The following is a 22,856-nucleotide window of genomic DNA, read 5'->3' on the forward strand; positions in this document are numbered from 1 at the left end:
ATAGTATCTCATGAAGGTGCAATGTCAAAGATTACGTGTATGCTACATTAAGTGTAAAATTCGAATACTTGACAATATTTATTTTTTGTTATTCTACCGAGGGACCATATGGCACAATATCTTTTGAACGCCCATTGTTGCTCAGGTGAGCGATATGGCCCCATGGGCCTCTTGTTTTTAGTTTCTTTTATGTTCACGTCATTTTCTTACTGCCCTCTCGCTGATGCATTTATGTGCACACTATAACATTCTAGTATATATGTACACATTATAAAAAAAATTGTTATTTCATATCACCAGCCAAATTGCTAACCGAAAGTACTCTTTTTAATATGAATAAAAACCGGAGGCGTCAAAACATGGGTGTACCTTAATAAACCCCACAAACTCAGACAGTTAGGATACGAGTGAAATTTTTGATTCATTACCAGACTGTTGTGAAGTTTTTGTAAATAAAAGACTATTAAAACCTGGAAGTGCGAAACTATACTATGTTAAAAAAATAAAGACTTATACCCGGTAACTATAATAATCATACATGATAGTCTAAGAGTACACAAGGGTGATTTAATAATTATATAATAATCACAATTTAGTTACAATTTTATCGGAATGTACTTTTTAATAGTTTTGTAAAACTTTGTTAAACCATTATAAAATTGGTGTGAAACTTCATTTCAGGCTAGTATGTTTTATAACAAACAAACCAATGCAAACACATGATCACCTAACCCCTTACACTTTAGCTTAGTGTCAATCTTCCGTAAGGAAGGGAGGGGTCAGCTTATATATGTTTTCTTATACGCTAAGAGAAAGAAAGGTGAAGTTTTCCTTTGGGAAAAAGATTTAAAACCAAAAGTAATTTCTAATAAAGTACGCAAGTACTCCTAAAACTCAGTCAAGTTCTCAAGAGGGAGACTTGACACAAGTGAATTATATATGATGACTGATCTTCTCCTCGGGTCCTTCGTGATTTTTGAAGCCGTTTCTCATTACTTTGAAAGAAGAATAAGTTGATTATGCTTGATAAATCACGTTTCCAGTCTGACGTTTTCTTGTCCATGTCATTTGAAGATCGTGTTCGAGTGGAATAAGACCGTCTGTTTACTTCAGGTAAGAAGAGTCATTGCATATTTTATATAACTAAAGAGTGAATATTCCTTATATCTGTACATCGTATCATTAATTTTATACTTCAAATTATTAGTTTATATTTTATTATGTATGTAACGTCTTCCCTTGACGGTTTATTTTTGTCGTATAATAGTAGTACTGTCGCTGTTTTTAGGTGTTTTATTTTTATTTTTATTCAATCATTGGTGTCTTGCATGTACATGTATATTATAGGAACAGTGCAATACGATTTTAGGGTGTTTTAAAGCATGGTGTGATAGTTTGCTTCTGGTTTATAGATTTACAGAGAAAAATGAGCAGAGGTAGAAAGAACGACACTGACAGCAAAACAGAAGAAAAAGAAAACGGAGAAGAAAATGAATACAAGTATACACGTTACTGGCAGACATTTACAACCTACCGGTGCGATTACAAAGCAAAGTGAAGAAAGTTATTGTAATTCTTTATCCACGTCACCAATGTTTCTTACAATCATAATATTAGGAGCAACGGTGTTTTTTCTTCTGTTGATAATCGTGATCTTAATCCAAAAAATAAAAACCAGTCATAAGACATTCTCAGATGCGGTGGACTCAAATTGCGAGATTTCCCGCGGAAAAAGAACTTTCGAGACACAGATAACACAAGCAAAAGTTATTAATCAGAGACAAAATGTGATAAGGAAAAAACATTTTGGTCGATTAGTCCTTCCTGCTTCGTCTAATCTTTTAAACTTAGGTCAGGTGTTCCCTAGTTCTTATGAAGGTTCGGGTGAATACGTCGACCCGAATGATCCCTACATCAATACAAATGATCCCGAATCCGGTCCAAATGACCTTGACACCAAACCTAAGTATTTAGAGGTCTTGGCGGAGTCGCACAACACAAGCACTGAAGTTAACGGCTTAAGTTGTCGACATCTGCGGGTGCCAATCTGTAAATGTTCGGCATCAGGATACTATAACGTACGGTGCAAAACCTGCCAGAGAAAAGGAAAGTCTAAACCAAAATATGACGATATAAATTATTGATTTTGTTAGTTTTATTTTAAAGGAGGCTGGATGGTCAACAAATTGAGAATCAGATATTCGAAAACTTCAAAGATATGATTTGTTTAGCATTATACTATTATTTAGTAAAGAAAAAATCCAAATATCTTACCTTTTAGATTTTGGAAGTTTTCTAGATCTTCTTCTAAAGGATAGCAATGCAGTTTTAAACTTGTCACGACCACCGATTCCTCTTAAATACGCTGTGTACAATTTATTTTACAATAAATACAATACTATAAAGAATTAAGAATTGATATTGACTACAAAATAAAGGATATACATGTATTTAAACTGATTTTTTAGCTTAAGGAGGCTGGGCGGTCAACAAATTTTCAAACCATCCAATCTATCTTAAATTCATATATATATTAAACTATGAACTGCTATTTGGTAAGGACAACTTTCATAAAATTTGAATATTTTCTTCAATCTTTTACAGAGCTCATGTTTTAAGGTGACCAGTATAGTCTTAAGATGGCCACGAATGTCTATCATTCTTTAGCAATTTCTTTTTTAAGTGCACTTTTCTGTAGCTTAAAATCAAACAGAAGCTTAAAAGAAAATTGATAGAAATTATTTGAATATGTAATAAAAACTTAAGGATAATAACTATCATCACTAATTTTTATATGCAATAAAAAGATATGAATGATGTAAATGTAATTGCTCTATGTGTCGAAAAATTAAACATGCATTTAAAGAAATATTCACAAGACGAATGATCTTCCAGATTGAGATATATCATATCAATAAAACATAAATCTTGTCCGCGTGTACTGGCCCGTAAGTGCACAAAAATAAAGTTCCGAGTGGAATAATGCATGCGCACTTCATGATGATCAAAAGTTTAAAAACAGAGAGAGAGAGAGAGAGAGAGAGAGAGAGAGAGAGAGAGAGAGAGAGAGAGGCTCATATCTTTATTAATGTGTGTGTCTTAAATGACATTAGCAAAGTGATACTATTTGCATAACAGAAAAAAGGAAAAATAGTATTGTTGACCTGTGACTGTGCATGACCGAAGTTCCTGAGGTTTAAGACAGGTTCATAATTTTAAGTCAATGTAATAAATAATTAAAAATACAAAATATAAAGTTACTTGATATTGGGTAACGTGTGTTTTACGTCAGTCTTGAAATTTAGTTAAACTAAATGACTATTCTTTGCAAGTAACCTTTTAACTTAATCGTGCTTTTTTCCAGAAATATTACTACCAATGAACACAACCTAATTTGCATAAGGTTTCCTTTTGTTAAACATAAAATCCTTTGTAGATCAAAATTAAAATATAGTCCTCGTTGAAAATGCTTCAATTTGCTGTGTAAGGCTGCGCAAAGATAAATATACACTTCAAAATAGTAACTGGAACTGAGCAAAGATTTGGAGAGTGACATGCCTCAGTCATATCTGCATATCCGGTTCCAGTTCTAATCAACTGACTCGGTGAACAATTCATTTCTCTTTTTTCAGATTCATTGGAAATCATTCATCATCACAATCTTTATTTTTCCAAAACTACTGCAATGTACATATGTATATATATATATATATATATTATTATGTATTTAAGCTAATGACTCAATTACCCGAAGTTAAATTTTTCTTTAATGTTAAATTCTTTTGAAATTGAATTATGTTGTGATAATGCAATTGAAAGCAGATGTATGAAGACTTAAATATAATTTCCTTCTCAGACTGCATTCACCAAACTTCAATAGGATAACTAGATGCTGGAGTTGATTGTTGTAAACAAAAATTCAATGTAATTTCCTGTTTGGGTTATTAAATAGTTACATGTAGCATGACAGAGTTACATGGATCTCTGTTATGCGTATATATTGTTTAATTATCATTTTAATTTATTTAAAAACATTTTTGTGACATTTTTAAGAAAATGAGTTTCCTTTTGATAAACTGTTTTTTGCTGGTTATAAAAATGTGCAATGGTAAAGCTGGTAATTGTTCCAGTGAAAACAACCAGTAAGTATAGCTTTACTTTGGATCAATGTATTTATGCCTATACGATATATATTTTTTAATGAAACTGATATCAAACCTCGACCACTATACATGCATTATTTGATAATCTTGTTTGTTGTTTATTCTTTAAAATCACATCAACGCAAATGTGTCTAGCCTAAGTTATATTATTTTTGTATGTTTTATACATTGTATTGCTGTTATATTGTCAATACTCAAAATATTACCGCTACTTTGTAGGTTTCCGTGTTGTACAAACTATAATCTGGACGAAGGAGAATGCAAAGGTACATGTATTAAAATATATATAATTATAATATACTTCATTATATATTATATTTATATCATATAGAATATATTCCAACTTTCATTTAGCGAAAATAAACATGACAACTGTTTATTAAATACAGAATGCCCGCCAGGATCTTTTGGAATGAATTGTCAGTCACGTTGTGTTTAACCTACTTTTGGGAAATTTTGTTTGAATACCTGTATCTGCAGCAACTCTGATTGTGACCCCGTCAGTGGATGTCAAGGAAATGATACAGAAATTCAGATAACAGCCGGTATTAACAAAATACAAATACACGAAGCATTTAATTCATCTATTCATGAAGCGAAATCGTGAAGATTCACATAGTTTAATGAATAACATAAGGTGAATTATTTTTTAGTGAACACGAGGTCATGGGCATCTTTGTCCGTCAACCCGATTTTCCCATGGAGCTACAGTTCTGCAGCTACACCAGACTACTCAACAGAAAAAGAGGAACTTAACAATGACCAAGGTTTGAAAACCAAGAATTTAAAAATGGCAATTATAATTGTTAGTTGCGTCATTATACTCTTAATACTCGTAAATGGAATAAAATGGATCTTTAAGCCAGTGAAAAGGGCTCATATTATTACAAATACAATGGAAGATAATGACCTTCCAACCGTATATACGGAAATTGATGAAAGATCTGAACGAGAGTCTGAGTCCAACACCATGCGCACAACTGTCACATCAACATCTTTCACGTCTTTGAATGGAATAGAAACCAGACGACCGCGACTTCCGGTCAGAAATACCCAAAGAAACTTCTGGTAAAGAGATGATGGTTTATGCGATAATAACACAATATACTTTATACGTACGTGTATCTTGCAATGCACATCCTATCATATTGCTTATATATGGTATGAACTCTTCATTAATTGAAAATGTAACAATTGTTATGATCAAAGACGAGTATTAAAAGTATTGCAAAATGCAAACATGTTCTCAATGGTATAACCGCATCTTTGCTGGCCAAGAGTGACGATCCACAGTGTTTGTCTATAAATAGAGAAATACGAATAGAGAAACATCTTGGATCGTCACCCTTGGCTAGCAGAGATGATTTTCTATTTGAACGAAACACTTTTAAAAATATGACAAAATCCAGACATGGTCCCAATGGTGTCCTCCTTGAATGTAAGTCGTTTTAAGATATTGCAAAAATCCCTGGTTGCATCTCCCTATAAGAATAGACCCATGAAGTGCTGATAGGACGTAGCCAGATAATTTATATTGAAACGCAGAAAAATGTTGACTTAAAAAAAAAATTTCACGTGTACTTTTAATTGAATATATGTAAAAAAAAATACTTGCTAAGTAAACCAAAATGAACAAGTTGAAAAGAATTAAACAGAAAAAAAAACGTTAATGGTAATACTGATTACTAAACCACAATAATACCTTATTATCACATTGCATGTATTAAAACTCTCCTGAACATTGCAAAATAAAGCACATTAACTCAACTGTAGGATTTAAGAAAACAATGGTTTGACTAATTTGTGAATAAAAAGCACTTCCTTAAAGAAAACATATATGCTGACTAATTCCTTTAGATGCTAAATATATCAGAATGTTTAGTAAAATAAATTGCTTGAAATAGCTTGAAATAGCATCCGTTAATTAAAGCGGCACTGCTCGATTTCAGAAACATGAATTCCAACAATACTTCAGTGAATTTTTATTAACTGTTTAGACATTGGGAGATGATCATGGCCATTTTTAGGCTGCATTAATCTTTTTGAGAAAAAAGCTCTAGATGAAGAAAATGGAAAAATTCCAATTTTTAAAGCAGTATACTTAAAATATTTTTTTCAGTAAATGACAGTTTATGGCGTAAGGAGAATGTGCGGTCATTTTGTACATTTGAGGATAAGAATGTTAACATTTCTTGAACTGGCTTGTTTCTGTCCGAAATTGGCGAAAAATGTTGCCAAAAGATATAAAAGCAATAAATATGAAGTCCTACATGTCATTTTGTTTGAAAAGTATGCATACAAAAACAGGACAATGCCCTTTTAATCACTTAAAACAGGCGTCAAACAGCACAACTTCAGACTTATTTTGAAGGAGCAATCGGAACTAATATGGCGACCAAATGCTTTTATGAATTCATGTCAGCTTTAAAAGCAACAGTTTGAAGCGTGTTGTGGTGCAGGATTACTACACGAAACAACCTCCTTTGCATTAGTTGCATTTCGTGCACAAGAATAAATACCTCTTCACAGTAGACTTTTGTTTTGTAATTTGTGACCATAACTTAAAAAAACCCATTAAACATACAGCCGAATTGTGTATAGTAGATAAAAAACGAGGACTCCAAGGGATCTACATCATTTACAAATTAATTTTTATTTACCAAGCATTCGGCCATCTTTCTAAATGTATGAAATGCTGTTTTTTTAAGTACATTATGTTCTTTAATGTATCTGTAATACTAAATGATACCAGAATTTCCGTCCAATTATTTACTGACATGTAATGCACAAATTCCAAGCCTTGAAATCAAAGAAATTACAGCTACGCTCATGCCGTAATATGTATTACATGTGTATACTACTAACTGGTACATATTTTATTCAGAACAAGCGCAAGAATAAACACAATGCATGCAGTATTTGGATTTTTTAAAAACTTTTGATTTTAACGACGTGAAATTACAATTAAAATATTTTTTGTTCGCGTCTTGATATGCAATATGGCGACACTTTTGAAGTCTTTATAGAATCTCTGCCGGGATAGAAAATTACCAAAGTTATTATTTTGAGCAAGAAATTGGCTTTATTGGTGATGCTAAATGAGGTAAATTTTAAAGATTACAAATTACACAAAGTCTTTTGTATTTACGACGATTTATTACATACTTGATAAAAATAAACGTTTTTTGCATATTTGATACAGATGACATCACAAAACTCGTTTCGGCCTCCTGGGCTGATAAGGTTATCAGTTCTCTAGGGCTGATCTGGATCCGTATCATACCCCTTTCGAAACCTCTCTGCCCTTTTTCATTTGTGCATGTTTACAGACTAAAACATAAAAATTTGTTACAGTCGACATTTTTAAGCGCTGTTAAAAACTTCAAAAGCTACCAAATGTTTTGGAACAATCATCTTTTAAAACCTGGGGAAATTCTAGTTTTAAAGCTATATGTTTGTCAAAACAATTAGATCTCTTATTATTTAAATACATGTACAGACTACTTTCAAATAATATTTAAAATTAATATTTTAAGTTGATTTCTTATAAATTAATAAAGGATGAAACAAATATAATAATAGACACCCTTTTCCATATCACAGCCAGAATCAGTCCAAGACTCCAATATCTGATACTGGCTGTGATATGGAAAAGGGTATGCATTATTTTCTATTTATCTGTACAAATATATTAAACATTAGCCAGTTGGAATGGGAATAAAATTTCTTGTAAGGCGCAAGGCTGTTTATAGGAACTGATTTGCAATAACATGCCAAAGACACCATATTTCTCACTATCCATACGTAATATGAATAATATATAGGCAAACTCATAAACGTAATGGGTCTCTTAATAAACTTTTGGCGTGGCGAAGTTTCTCTCTACTTTTCCATGTTGCTATTTTGATTGGTTTGATAATCAGTGCAATCAAAATTGAAAATAAATATCTTTGCGATGTGCGTTACATCTCTCGATTGCTAATTCTGTCAGGGAAAAAATTCTCTAAGTGATGTGTCTGAGTATGAATCCAGAAATTAATGCCAAGGAAATGATACAAAGGAGAAGGAGGTCAATGTTTAGACTAAAATAGTACCATCCTCTTTAAGGCACTTCACAAGAATTTCTGATGATCAATCCTGTATGAACAAACTTTGGGAATGACGTTTTCTTTGATTTAAAAAATCATAGATACCAGTATTTAAATGACAAATATACTCTAACTATAGGAAAAGAAAAGGGGAAAACTGACATTGATGACAAAATATGTAGTAAAATTCATCAAGGCGGACCGAAACATTTATGAGCGCAAATATACAAAGCAAATAGCGGTAATAGTTGTTCCAGTTCTTTTACCTTTAGGCCAGCTGATGCTCAAAGAGATCATTTACATACCGGCGGCCCTTAAACATTAAAAAAAAATCAGAATCTTTTTTTAATGTGTTAGTTGAAAATATGATAATCTATAAAATACTTTGCATAGCAGAAAACATGGAAGATAAATCAGATTAATTGGAAAAAGGGAAGTTTAGTAGTCAATGCCTCAAGTTTCTTGGGTTTGAAACTGCTTCAAGATTCTGGATCCTTGTGGTGTAACAAAATTAGAATTCAAAGTTACATTTAAATGATATTCTGTAACTTATATCCTGTGTCAGTCAAGATAAAATACATGACCACACCTGATACTTAGTAAAAGGGACATTTTAACTTAATCGTTGTTTTTCCAGAAATGTTATTACCAATTAACACAATTTGATTTGCATTAGTAGTGACGTTTATTTTTTAAACACAGCAAGAAAGTGTAACATCATTAGTACAATAATTAAACAGGTTGTACATAGATCTAAATGGCAGATCTGTCTAACATTGAACTGAGGAAATCAGACGGGGATTGACTAGTCAGAGGACAACATTTAAGCCCATCTGCAGATCAAGTTTTGACCAACTGACTCTGTGAACAGCACATCTTTTTCAGATTCACTAGAAAGGATGTCTCGATCTCCATGATATAATTACATCGATAACTTTAAATTTGTGTAATAAATTATGGCATGATCATGCCATACAAAAATGCAATTGAATTTAGAGGATCATTTCCTTTTCTAGATGAATACATACTACTTCAAAAGGATATAATTATCTTATTTCCTGTTGATGGTTTGATATAACTAGTTTTTTACTTTGAGCATGATAATGTTTTGTGTTTTGTTATATTAACACATTACTAAATTTAGTAATTTATTTATTGCTACTAGAAATGATTTTTCTCTTGATATGCTATTTCCCGTTGGTTTTAAAATATCCTATTTGTGAAGCAAGCATAAGTTCCAGTGAGAAAAATGAAAACGATCAGTAAGTATAAATATTTTGAATATATACATAACCGAAATAATCATTTTCCACAATGAATTAATTTTCCCTTTTTTCACCGGACACAGTTTGTCGTATTATATCAAACAAAACTAAAGTCTGAGAAACGTATAATATACATATAAGTTCGGTTTAAAAGTGGATAATTTTTTCATCATTATTTTTTTAAAAAACCTTTTCAATTCTGCTTGGTGTTCATAGTTCAATTCTTATAATTCATTCATGTGTATACTAATATGTACCAATAAAACACTTCTTCGATGTTTGTTTGCAGGACTCTATGCTACCCAAACTATTTCTGGGATAATGGAGAATGTAAAGGTGAATAGTAAAAAATCAGACAGATGTAATAAAAAAGATTAATTTAAAAACAGATTCAGCTATAAAAGAAATGAATTTGACAACACTTTATAAATTCAGCATGCCCATCCGGATATTTTGGAACGAACTGTTCTAAACGATGCCCCTATCCTTACTATGGTAAATTGTGCAAGAAAGTGTGTCTTTGTAATGCTACAGATTGTGATCATGTCTTTGGATGTCAAAGAAATAATTCAGAGATTGAGACAGCAACAGGTTGGTACATGTTTAAAGATCAATTGCAGATACATGCACGAAACAAAATTAGGAAATTCATGAAGTGTTGAAAATATTATTATTATTATTACCATCATGCAAAAAAGTACAATGTGGATTTTCATTTTAGGGATCACCAAATCAGATGTATCATCAACGAAAGAAAAATCCGAATATTCAACAACTCAAACGGAATTATATGAAAAGCAAGAAAAACCCAAACACTCAACACCTCAAACGAAATTATATGATTACCAAGGTAACGTGAAAAACGATAATTTAAGAATACCGGTTATAATTGTGGGTTGCATCCTCATTTTCCTAATAGTTGTGTATGGATTAAAATGGATTTTAAAGCCAATAAGAAAAACAGGAACATTTGAATTACCTAGAGAAGATTATGACCCAACAACCGAATATCTAGAGATTAATGAAATATTTGAACAAGAGTCCGTGTCCAACACAATCAGTGCAACCGTCACAGCAAGGTCTTGATCATCTCTGAATAGAGTAGAAATCAGACGCAACTTCCGGTCAGGAATACACAACAAATCTCCTGCTTAACGAGGCCGGGTCTAATTTGTTCTGCCCTAGATTTTTGAATGAAATTTTTTACATGAATTTCTACTGATATATTTATTATTTTAAGATATAAAAAATAAGACATTTGCCACACCATTTGTTTAAGGGGTCATCTCAAAGTTTGTTAATTTTTAACATAGGACCCTATGAGATTTTGCTTAAAATGTATCAATTTTGCACATTTTTTACATTTGTTTAAACTTCTGCCATAGGGATTTCTTTTTCTGTTCTACATATTAAAGTTATTGCTAAAAGACATCAAAAAACATCAAATGGTCAAATAAAAAAAACCTTTTACCTCCTAGTTTGTTCCAGGGGTCTTATCAAATTGTTTTTGTATGCCCAATTTCCCATATTTGTCAGATAATGGCTATTTTTTATTTGACAAAGGCAGAATGGTGATCTTTATAGTATTATTAAAACATTCAGACATAGTTAAGTAATAAATAAAAACATAACATCACATATTAAGGGTCATTGATATAAAATACATGGTTACTGTCTTGAAATATACAGTGAATTTAACTGTATTTAGGCGCGTTAAGAAAACGTGGCAGAGGGTTAGGCTTGCTAAACCCTCTTCACGTTTACGAGCCCAAATATAGCTTATACTTCGGGACATTTATGCTTATTCCACAATATAACATTAATTTACACATCAAAGAGCTATTTTTAACAAATTTCGATGAATATCTGCAGTTGAAACAATCACGCCATGGCTTCAACCAAGCAAAAAGATGACGTCACAATACAAATGAAACGCTGCGCGAAAGCATGCGTACTCGATCTGTACTCGGCCTTGTTAAGTTGTAAATGTAAAGATGTTAAAGTAAGAAAGAAGATTTATAGTTAGTTGGTTCATGTGATCGTTCAAAATGGTTAATTTTCATACTTACGCATGTGTGAAAACTATTTAATTAAGAACGCTTTCCAGACACTTTTGGGAATAGTTTATCATTGCAATGTCCGAAACATATCTCTACGTCCAGTTCTCTCAGAATTTATTTTCTAAGAGTAAAAACACAAAATAATCATACATATGTGGGCTTCTTTTCATTCCGCGAGTTACATATAACAAGGTTCAAATATCAACATCCAAATCGTGACGCAAAGAAGCATGATCTCATATTTTATCAACTTATGCAAAAACACTTCATCTTTTGTTACCTCTATACAAAGATCATTGTAATTTATGAAAATCATAACATCATCAAAACCACTTAATCAAACAATATAAAAGATTTCAATACAAAGAATGAAAAAATAACCCCCGAGATTAATCAACACACAACTTTGCAAAAAATTAGAAAATACCTGAATTGTTTTTTCTTCCGGAGATATCGCAAAATCTTTTAAAGTTTAAGTAATTTTTTTCTAATTAAATACTGTAAAAGAATATCTGAATCTAGAAAAAAAATAAAAAGGATACACAAAAAAGACCCCCCCCCCCAAAAAAAAAAAACCTCATTAAAAATTACTTGCAACCATATATTTTATCATATATCATTATACACGTAATTGCCCATGTAAGTAAATTTTGCATCATAGTCAATTGACCTTGTTTACCCTCTTTTTTGTGATATCAAGTTTTTCAGCTAGTCATAGCAAACTTAGAAATAAGGAGTAAAATGAATCGAGGAAGTCAATCTAATAATATTAACGATTTAAAAAAAATCATTTGATTGATAATACATGCATGTTGAATTTTTTATTCTAATTTACAAGTAGAACGCCGAAAATATGGCCGTGCAACTCTTCCCTTTTTCTAACAAGCTTTTTTTCTAGTTTATTTTTTGTTCACGTCATTTTCTGACTGCCCTCTGGCTGATGCATGTATGTTCACACTATAAACATTCAAACAAACTAGTACATATGTACACATTATAAACAATTTGTTACTATGGAATCACTAGATTTCGTGGTGGCTCAATTTTGGCGGAATTCGTGGGTACCTCTCATCCACGAATTAACATCCTCCACGAATTAATAAATTAGGGTAATAAACTCATATTTCCTTTGTAGGTTTTAGAGAATACACCAAATTACGTCCCCACAAACCTGTAAAATTTAAGCAATCCACGAAAATTGGCCCCCGCGAAATTTAATGATTCCAAAGTATTTCATATCACCAGCCAAAGTGCTAACCGAAAGTTCTCAGTTAGTGTTCTGTAGATGAGCAAATAATCACGATGGTTTTAATTTCACTATGTTCGCGATTAATCACTTTTCTGCTAAATTAAACCCATCGAAAATTTTAACATTAGTTTTTTAAAAAATGCTTATACTTTGATCAACTGGTTTCTTGAAGCCTGAACTTAAAACCATCGCGATTGGTACTTTTTAATTAATCGTGAAGTTTTAACACCGTGGAATTAAAACGACTTACAGTAAATGAAAACCGGAGGCGTGAAAGCACGGGTGTACCTTAATAAACCCCACCAACTCAGACAGGTACGACACAAGTCATTTTTTAAATTTATTACCAGACCGTTGTGAAGTTTTTGTAAATAAAACACTATTAAAATCCGGAAGTGTGAAATTATACTTATATCCGGTAACTATAATAATCAAAAATTATAGTCTAAGAGTACACAAGGGTGATTAAGAATTATATAATAATCATAATTTTAGTTACAATTATATTGAAATGGACTTTTTAATAGTTTTGTGAAACATTGTTAAACCATTATAAATATGGTGTGAAACTTCATTTTATACTAGTATGTAATAGAACAAACAAACCCACATATGTGATTATCTAACCTCTTAAACTTTAGCTTAGTGTCATCCTCCGTAGAGAAGGGAGTGGTTAGCTCAAGTATAAGTTCTCTTATATATACACTAAGAGAGGGAAGGTGAAGTTTTTCCATAGAGAAAAAGATTTAAGGTGGCTCACAACACCATAAAATAGTTTCTCAAATCAGCAGAAAATTACTTGATTATGATAGATATCATAGTCTAATAGGAAATTACTTGATTATGATAGATATCATAGTCCAATAAGAAAAACACGTGCAATTTTGGATGAAAAATTACATTTTCGAAAACGTCTAACTCAGCAAACATAAACAAAAGCTCCAGGCGGATTCGAACTCATGATCTGCTGATCATAAGCCCAAGAGAGAAGAATGAGTTGATTATACAAAATGTACTTGTTAAATCACGTTTCCAGTCTGACGTTTTCTTGTTCATGCGATTTGAAGATCGTGTTCGAGTGGAATAAGATCGTCTGTTTATTTCAGGTAAGAATAGCCATTGCATAGTAATTATAACTAAAGAGTGAATATTCCTTATTTCTATACACCTTATCATCAATATTATATTTCAAATTATTAGTAGCATAATATAAATTGTTTATGTATATCACAGCTTCCTTTGACTAGTTTTTTTTTATCGTATCATAGTAGTACTGTAGCTATTTTAGGTGTTTTATTTTTATTTTTTTTAGTCATTGGTGTCTTGCATGAACATATATATTATAGGGACAGTGCAATACGATGTTTGGGTGTTTCAAAGCATGGTGTGATAGTTTGCTTCTGGTGTATAGGTTTTCAGAGAGAAATGAGCAGAAACAGAAAGAACGACACTGACAGCAAAAGAGGAGAAGCCGAAAACGCAGAAGAAAAGGGATACATTTATATACGTTACTGGCAGAAATTTACTAATGAGATTACAACCCGCAACTTCAGTCGAACACCCAAAGGCGCGATTATAAAACAAGCTGAAGAAAGAAATTGTAATTCTTTATCATCCACGTTACAAATTTTTCTTCCGATCATAATAGTAGGAGCAACGATATTTTTTCTTCTGTTGATAATCGTGATCTTAATCAAAAAAATAAAAACCATTCCTAAGACATTCTCAGATGCGGTGGACACAAATTGCGAGATTTCCCGCGGAAAAAGAACTTTCGAGACACAGACAACACAAGCAAAAATTATAAATAAGAAACAAAATGTGATCAGGAAAAAACATTTTGGAAGAGTGGTCCTTCCTGCTTCGTCAAATCTATTAAACATTGGTCAGGTGTTCCCTAGTTCTTACGAAGGTTCGGGTGACTATGTCGACCCGAATGATCCCTACATCAATACAAATGACCCCAAAACAAGCCCAAATTACCTTGACACCAAACCTAAGTATTTAGAGGTCTTGGCGGAGTCGCACAACACAGGCACTGAAGTTAACGGTTTAGTTGTCGACATCTGCGAGTGCCAATCTGTAAATGATCGGCATCAGGATACTATAACGTACAGTGCAAAACCTGCCAGAGAAAAGGAAAGTCTAAACCAAAATATGACGATATAAATGATTAATTTTGTTAGTTTTATTTTAAAAGGAGGCTGGGTGGTAAACAAATTGACCATCAAATCTACCAAAACTTCTAAGATATGATATGTTTAGCAGTATACTATTATTAAGAAAAGAAAAAATCCATATATTTTACCTTTCAGATTTTGGTGGTTTTCTAGATCTTCTTCTAATGTCTAACAATGCAGTTTAAAATTTGTCACGACCACCAATTCGTCTAAAATACGCAGTGTACAATTTATTTTACAATAAATACAATGCTATAAAGATTTGAAAATTGATATTGATTGAGAGATAAAGGATGTACATGTACATGTATTTTGAATTTTTTTTTTAACTTAAGGCGGCTGGGCTGTCAACAAATTTCTAAACCAGCCGTTCTACCTTAAATTCTTATAACATATATATTTTTTTAAAAATATGAACTGCTATTTGGTAAGGACAACTTTCATAAAATTTGAATATTTTCTTCAATCTTTTACAGAGCTAATGTATTAAGGAGACCAACATGGTCTTTAGATGCCTACAACCGTCTAGCTTTCTTTAGCAATTTCTTTACTAAGTGCACTTTTCTCTAGCTTTAAATCAAAAAGCAGCTTAAAAGATAATTAATAGAAATTCTTTGAATATGTAAGAAGGATAAAAACTATCATTACTTATTTTTAAATGCAATAAAAATATATTAATGAAGTCAATGTAATTGCTTTATGTGTTGAAAAATTAAACATGTTTTAAGGAAATATTCACAAGACGAATGATCATCCAGATTGAGATATATTATATCAATAAAACATAAATCTTGTCCGCGTTAACTAGCCCGTAAATGCAGAAAAATAAAGTTCCGAGTGGATTAATGCACTTCATGATGATCAAATGTTTAAAAACAGAGAGAGAGAGAGAGAGAGAGAGAGAGAGAGAGAGAGAGAGAGAGAGAGAGAGAGTTTAACTTAACTTAATCATGTTTTTTCAAGAAATATTACTACCAATAAGCACAACCTAATTTGCATGAGGTATACTTTTCTTTAAACATAAAATACTTTCTAGATCAAAATTAAAATATAGTCCTCGTTGAAAATGCTGAAAAATGTTGAAATTTGCTGTAGAAGGCTACGCAAATATACAAAATACACCATAAATATACACTTCAAAATAATAACTGGAACTGAGCAAAGATGTGGGAGTGACATGCCTCAGTCATATCTGCATATGCAGTTCCAATTCTGATCAACTGACCCGGTGAACAACTCCTCTCTCCTTTTTTTCAGATTCATTGGAAATCATTCATCTTCACAATCTTCATTTTTCCAAAACTACTGCAATGTACATATGTATATATATTATTATGTATTTAAGCTAATGACTCAATTACCCGAAGTTTAAATTTTTGTTTAATGTTGAATTCTTTTGCAAGTGAATTATGTTGTGATCATGCAATTGAAAGCAGTTGTATGTAGACTTAAATATAATTTCCTTCTCAGACTGCATTCACCAAACTTCAATAGGATATCTATATGCTGGAGTTGATTGATGTAAACAAAAATTCAATGTAATTTCCTGTTTGGGCTATTAAATTGTTACATGTAGTACAGCAGAGTTACACGGATCTCTGTTATGCATGTTCATTGTTTTATTATTATTCTAATTCATTTAAAAACATTTTTGTGACATTTTTAAGAAAATGAGTTTCCTTTTGATCAACTGTCTTTTGCTGGTTATAAAAATGTGCAATGGTAAAGCTGATAATTGTTCCAGTGAAAACAACCAGTAAGTATAACTTTACGTTGGATCAATGTATTTATGCCTAAACGATATATATTTTTAAATGAAACTGATATTAAACCTCAATCTCTATACATGCATTATTTGATAATCTTTTTTGTTGTATATTCTTTAAAATCACATCAACGCAAATGTTCCTAGCCTAAGCTAGATTATTTTTGTATGTTTTATACATTGAATTGCTGTTATATTGTCAATACTCAAAATATTACCGCTACTTTGTAGGTTTCCGTGTTGTGCGAACTTTTATTGGGACGAAGGAGAATGCAAAGGTACATGTATTAAAATATATATTACAATATATTTCATTATATATTATATTTATATCATAAGTGATATAGAATATATTCCAACTTTCATTTAGCGAAAATAAACATGACAACTGTTTATTAAATACAGAATGTCTACCGGGATATTTTGGAATGAATTGTCAGTCACGCTGTTTTTACCCTACCTTTGGCAAACTTTGTATGAATACCTGTGGCTGCAATATCTCGGACTGTGACCACGTCAGTGGATGTCAAGGAAATGGTACAGAGATTCAGATAACAGCAGGTATGTACAAAATACAAATAAATGAAGCATTTAATTCATCTATTCATGAAATGAAATTGTGAGGATTCACAAAGTTTAATGAATAGCATAACATGAAACATTTTTAGTGAACACGAGGTCATGGGTATCTTTGTCCGTCAACCCGAATTTCCCATGGAGCTACAGTTCTGCAGCTACACCAGACTACTCAACAGAAAAAGAGGAACTATACAATGACCGAGGTTTGAAAACCAGAAATTTAAAAATGCCAATTATAATTGTTGGTTGCGTCGTTTTACTCTTAATACTCGTAAATGGAATAAAATGGATCTCTAAGCCAGTTAAAAAAGCTCATATTATTACAAATACAATGGAAGATAATGACCTTCCATCCATATATACGGAAATTGATGAAAGATCTGAACAAGAGTATGAGTCCAACACAATGCGCACAAATGTCACATCAACATCTTTCACGTCTTTGAATGGAATAGAAACCAGACGACCGCAACTTCCGGCCAGGAATACCCAATTAAACTTCTGTTAAAGCGATTTTGGTTTATGCGATAATAAACATTGTTATACTTTCATGTTAAATACTAAAATCTGATTGGTTAAGACGCAGTTAAATAATATTTCCTATTACCCTCAGCGTTAGCAACGCACTTGGCAACGGGTAACATTAAAAAATGTTACATGCGCGAAAATTATGCGCGTACGGTTTGCTGTAGAATTCACGTTATTCCTATATAAAAGCAGTAAAATTTTCTTCAAATTTTTAAAAAAGACATTCAGTATAACAAAAAAAATAGTGCCTGTTTGGGAGGATAACAGTTGAAATTGACACCCCTCGAAAACCATTGTCAACCTCCGCTTCGCGTCGGTTGACAATGGTTTTCTCGGGGTGTCAATTTCAACTGTTACCCTCACAAACAGGCACTATTTATATAATATACTGTATACAAACGTGTATCTTGCAATGCATATCATATCATATTGCCTATATATGGTATGAACTCTTTATAAATTGAAAATGTAACAATTTTTATGATCAAAGTCGAGTATTAAAAGTATTGCCAATAGCAAACATGTTCTCAATTGCATAACCCTGGCCAAGGGTGACAATCCACGGTGTTTGTCCTCTATAATCCAGACAAGGTCCCAATGGTGTCCTCCTTGAATGTAACTCGTTTTAAGGTATTACAAAAATCCCTTGTTGTATCTCCCTGTATCACTTAGATCCAAAATATTTTAGTACTTACAAGATGTAGCCAGATTATTTATACTGAAACGCAGAAAGGGTTACTTTATAAAAAATTTTCACGTGAACTTTTAATTAAAATATATGTAAAAATATATTCTTGTTAAGTAAACAAAAATTAACAAGTTGAAAAGAATTAAACAGAGAAAAAACTATGGAAATGCTGATTATTATAGTACGATGATAACTTATTATCACATTACATGTATTAAAACTCCTTTGAAGAGTGAAAAAATAAGGTGAATCAATCACATTAACTCTACTGTAGGATTTAAGAATACAAAGTATAATTATACCGACACGTGGTTACATGTGATTTTAACTTATTTGTAAACAAAAAGCACCTCCTTATTAAATACATATGTGATGACCAATTCTTTTAGATGCTGAATATATCGGAATGTATAGTAAAATAAATTGCTTGCAAAAGCTTTATACTTTAATTAAAGAGACAGTACAGCTGAAAACATGTATATGTGTGAATAACTTCAGATTTACCTATTGTATATTGTTAGTAAATAAGAAATAACTTTGATTGTAATAGTTGAAATACAATAAAATCCCTTTCACATACTTAATTAAGGTATATCACTCCTCATGTTTTGATTTCATTGCGCAGATGTTCATTATATTTTAAAAGAATATGATTTTATTAATTTAAACCTCACAAAAAGATCATCATTTCATAATTACACAACATTCGTAAAGAAAATCCATTTGAATTCAAGAAACGAACAAGTTTTGGGGGGAACTATTTTCTCGTGCGGAAGGTTTTTTAGTCGAAAATGACAGAAACAAGCAATTTTATGAATTTTCAATATACTTTTCTTTTTATTATACTTTATTCATTATTCTCATTTTTAACATTTGATAGTTTTGTGACATGTTCTATAGGTTCTCTATGACTTATACTAAACTAAATTTTGAGAGAATGATAAACGTTTAGCATAAAATCATGCAAATATATAGAAAATGTCTGAATTTTTTTAAGCCAAATTTTGCAATAATTTTACCTTTGAAGCCATGTATCTAAAATTTGAAATCATTGACCCCCATGTTTTATTATGTCAAAATGATACTGAATACATATGTAGGCAAACTGGATTATTCTTCTAAAATTTTTGATATTCAAAATGTTTTTATTTCAAATCAAATTGTAACTATTATAAAAATTGTCTATTTTAAGTGCAAAAAGGTCATGCAAACATTTATGCAGCTTCATGCAAATTTTTTCTCGTAATCCCTCTATTCAGTGTGACCATTCTACATAATTAAAAACAACATTTTAAGAAAAGAGTTTGCTTAATCAAAAATTCTGACAACAAATCCTAATCAGGCTGAATCGCATTTTAGGTGCAAAAAGGTCAAATTTAATTGACCATAACTCAGAGGGATGTACACTGACCTCCCATTATCTTTGTATTATTTAAGTGTGTTTTGTCTACAGATTTCAATAGAATACTTCTCAAGAAATTCTTGATACAAGGACATTAAGGAGTGGGATACCTTAACGTAAAAGTACAAGACCTTCGTCCGACTACGGTCATCGTGGTCATCAGGTTAAAGGACTCTCTAAACGGAACACATCCTCACTTACTCAATAATTTACAAATGGTTGACTTAATTAGGTTCATTTTAAAATTAACAGACATAAATCAAGGGGCCTCATTTACAAAAACGAATTTAGGTTGTAGCAACTCCTATGATAAACACGAAAATTACATGCTAACAAAATAATAATTGAGTTTATTTTAAAAACTTTGAACAATTATTACCTGGGAGAAGTAGAAAAGACATATTTTATCAACAATCATGTCCAGGAGAATCTTCGCAATCCTTGCATGTGTTATGTTTACAGTAAATACGCATGCCTAATAGTATAGAAGGCTGAACCCCGTAACACATTGCGATGTAAATATGTGATAGGTTATACGTAATTATTAATTTTAATGAAACAATTAGATTTATTTCATGGAAAACTCTGTAATTTTCTGAAGGTTTATACATTCATGAGTAGTACAAAAATACCGAACGTGATCGGAAAATTTTTTTATGTCGGTTTTTGATAAGATGCGCCGTACTGTCTCTTTAAGGCAGCACTGCCCGATTTCAGAAACAGGAATTCCAACAACACTTGGAACAGTGAATTTTTATAAACTGTTTAGACATTGGGAGATAGTCATGGCCATTTTTAGGCTTCATTAATTTTTTTGAGAAAAAAGCCGTATATGAAGAAAATTAAAAGTGTCCAATTTTTAAAGCAGGATACTTAAAATATATTTTTTCAGTAAATAAAAGTTCATAGCTTAAGGGGGATGTGCGGCGATTTTGCATATTTGAGGATAAGAATGTAAACATTTCTTGAACTGGCTTGTTTCTGTCCGAAACTGGCCAAAAATGTTCCCTAAAGATATAAAAGCAATAAATATGAAGTCCTACATGTCATTTTGTTTGAAAAGTATGCAAACAAAAACAGGAAAATGCCCTTTTAATCAAGTGCACTTAAGCAGAAGACAGCTGTCGAACTGAGCAACTACAACTACTACGACTCATTTGAAGGAGCGATTGAAACTAATATGGCGACCAAACGCTGCTATGAATTCGTGTCAGCTTTTAAAACAACCGTTTGAAGCGTGTTGTGGTGCATGATTACTACACGAAACAACCACCTTTGCATTTAGTTACGTTTCGTGCACAAGAATAAAAAACCTCTTCACAGTACACTTTTAATTTGTAATTTGTGACGATAACTTAAAAAACCATTGAACATACAGCAGAATTTTGTATAGTAGATAACAAACGGGGACTCCAAGGGATCTACATCATTTACAATTAAATTAATCTTTATTTACCAAGCATTCGGTCATCTTTTCAAATATATAAAATGCCGTTAGTAAATTTGTTCGTACTTTAAGTTCTTAAATGTATATGTAATACTAAATGATATCAGAATTTTCGTCCAATTATTTACTGACCAGAATGCACAGATTCCAAGCCTAGAAATCAATGACATACATGTACAGTTACATTCATGCCGTGATATGTATTACATGTATATACTCGTACTTATTCAGAACAAGCTCAAGAATAAACACAATGCATGCAGTATTTGGATTTTTTTTTAAAGTTTTGATTTTAACGACGTGAAATTACAATTAAAATATTTTTTTGTTCGCGTCTTCATATGTAATATGGCGACACTTTTGAACTCTGCCAGGATAGAAAATTATCAAAGTTATTTTTTGATCAAGGAGTTGGCTTAATTGGCAATGCGAAATGAGGTAAGTTATAAATATTATAAATTACACAAAGTCTTTTGTATTTAATACGATTTATTACATACTTGTTAAAAAATAAAAATGTTTTTTGCACATTTGATACAGATGACATCACAAATCTCGTATCGGCCTACTAGGTTGATACAGGTTATCATCCCTCTAGGGCTGATCCGGATCCATATTATACCCCTTTTGGAAACTCTCTTCCTTTTTTCATTTGTGTATGTTTACAGACTAAAAAATAAAACATTTGTTACAGTCGACATTTTTAAGCGCTGTTAAAAACTTCAAAAGCTACCAAATGTTTTGAAGCAATTATCTTTTAAAACCTGGGGAAATTCCGGTTCTAAAGCTATATGTTTGGTAAAACAATTAGATCTCATATTTTCATTTAATACATGTACAGACTACTTTCAAATAATATTTAAAATAAATTTATTAAAGTTGATTTCTTTTAAATTAATAAAGGATGAAATAAATATAATAACAGACATCATTTTCTACCTTTTCCATATCACAGCCAGGATCAGCCCGAGATCCAATATCTGATACTGGCTGTGATATGGAAAAGGGTATGTATTATTCTCTATTCATCTGTACAAATATAAAAAAATTCGCCAGTTGGAATGGGAATAATATTCCTTGCAAGGCGCAAGGCTGTTTAGGAACTGATTTGCAATTACATGCCAAAAACACCATATTATTTACTATCCGTTTTGATTGGTTTGATAATCAGTGCAATCAAAATTGAAAATAAATATCTTTGCGATGTGCGTAACATCTCTCGATTGCTAATTCTGTCGGGGAAAAAATTCTCTAAGTGATGTGTCTGAGTATGAATCCAGAAATTAATACCAAGGAAATGATTCGAAGGAGAAAGAGGTCAATGTTTAGACTATAATAGTACCATCCTCTTTAAGGCACTTCACAAGAATTTCTGATGATCAATTCTGTATGAACATACTTTGGGAATGACGTTTTCTTTGATTTAAAAAATCATAGATACC

General features: G+C 31.7%; 2 protein-coding genes and 1 pseudogene across 2 annotated transcripts; all 3 read left to right on the top strand.

Moving 5' to 3' along the window:
- The first annotated feature begins 3,743 nt into the window (after positions 1–3,743).
- Positions 3,744–5,540, top strand: LOC128157244 (uncharacterized; annotated as a pseudogene).
- Positions 5,541–9,791: 4,251 nt separating this feature from the next.
- On the top strand, positions 9,792–10,602 carry LOC128157218 (uncharacterized). Its single transcript, XM_052819669.1, has 3 exons — positions 9,792–9,852; positions 9,952–10,107; positions 10,238–10,602. The coding sequence occupies exons 1-3, from the start codon at positions 9,792–9,794 to the stop codon at positions 10,600–10,602; spliced, it is 582 nt and encodes a 193-aa protein (XP_052675629.1).
- A 6,073-nt stretch (positions 10,603–16,675) lies between these two features.
- LOC128192114 (uncharacterized) lies at positions 16,676–17,857 on the top strand. Its single transcript, XM_052864568.1, has 4 exons — positions 16,676–16,761; positions 17,002–17,048; positions 17,176–17,331; positions 17,439–17,857. The coding sequence occupies exons 1-4, from the start codon at positions 16,676–16,678 to the stop codon at positions 17,855–17,857; spliced, it is 708 nt and encodes a 235-aa protein (XP_052720528.1).
- Positions 17,858–22,856: the final 4,999 nt, after the last annotated feature.

This window comes from Crassostrea angulata, chromosome 7, assembly GCF_025612915.1.
Source record: "Crassostrea angulata isolate pt1a10 chromosome 7, ASM2561291v2, whole genome shotgun sequence".
In the NCBI taxonomy this organism is placed as follows: Eukaryota; Metazoa; Mollusca; class Bivalvia; order Ostreida; family Ostreidae; genus Magallana; species Magallana angulata.

Excerpts from the sequence above, each read along its gene's own strand:
- LOC128157218 (XM_052819669.1), top strand. The coding sequence starts at position 9,792 with ATGTTTGTTTGCAGGACTCTATGCTACCCAAACTATTTCTGGGATAAT. Across the intron at positions 9,853-9,951 it reads GGATAATGGAGAATGTAAAG|CATGCCCATCCGGATATTTT; the intron begins GTGAATAGTAAA and ends TTATAAATTCAG. Across the intron at positions 10,108-10,237 it reads AGAGATTGAGACAGCAACAG|GGATCACCAAATCAGATGTA; the intron begins GTTGGTACATGT and ends TTTTCATTTTAG.
- LOC128192114 (XM_052864568.1), top strand. The coding sequence starts at position 16,676 with ATGAGTTTCCTTTTGATCAACTGTCTTTTGCTGGTTATAAAAATGTGC. Across the intron at positions 16,762-17,001 it reads TGTTCCAGTGAAAACAACCA|GTTTCCGTGTTGTGCGAACT; the intron begins GTAAGTATAACT and ends GCTACTTTGTAG. Across the intron at positions 17,049-17,175 it reads GGACGAAGGAGAATGCAAAG|AATGTCTACCGGGATATTTT; the intron begins GTACATGTATTA and ends TATTAAATACAG.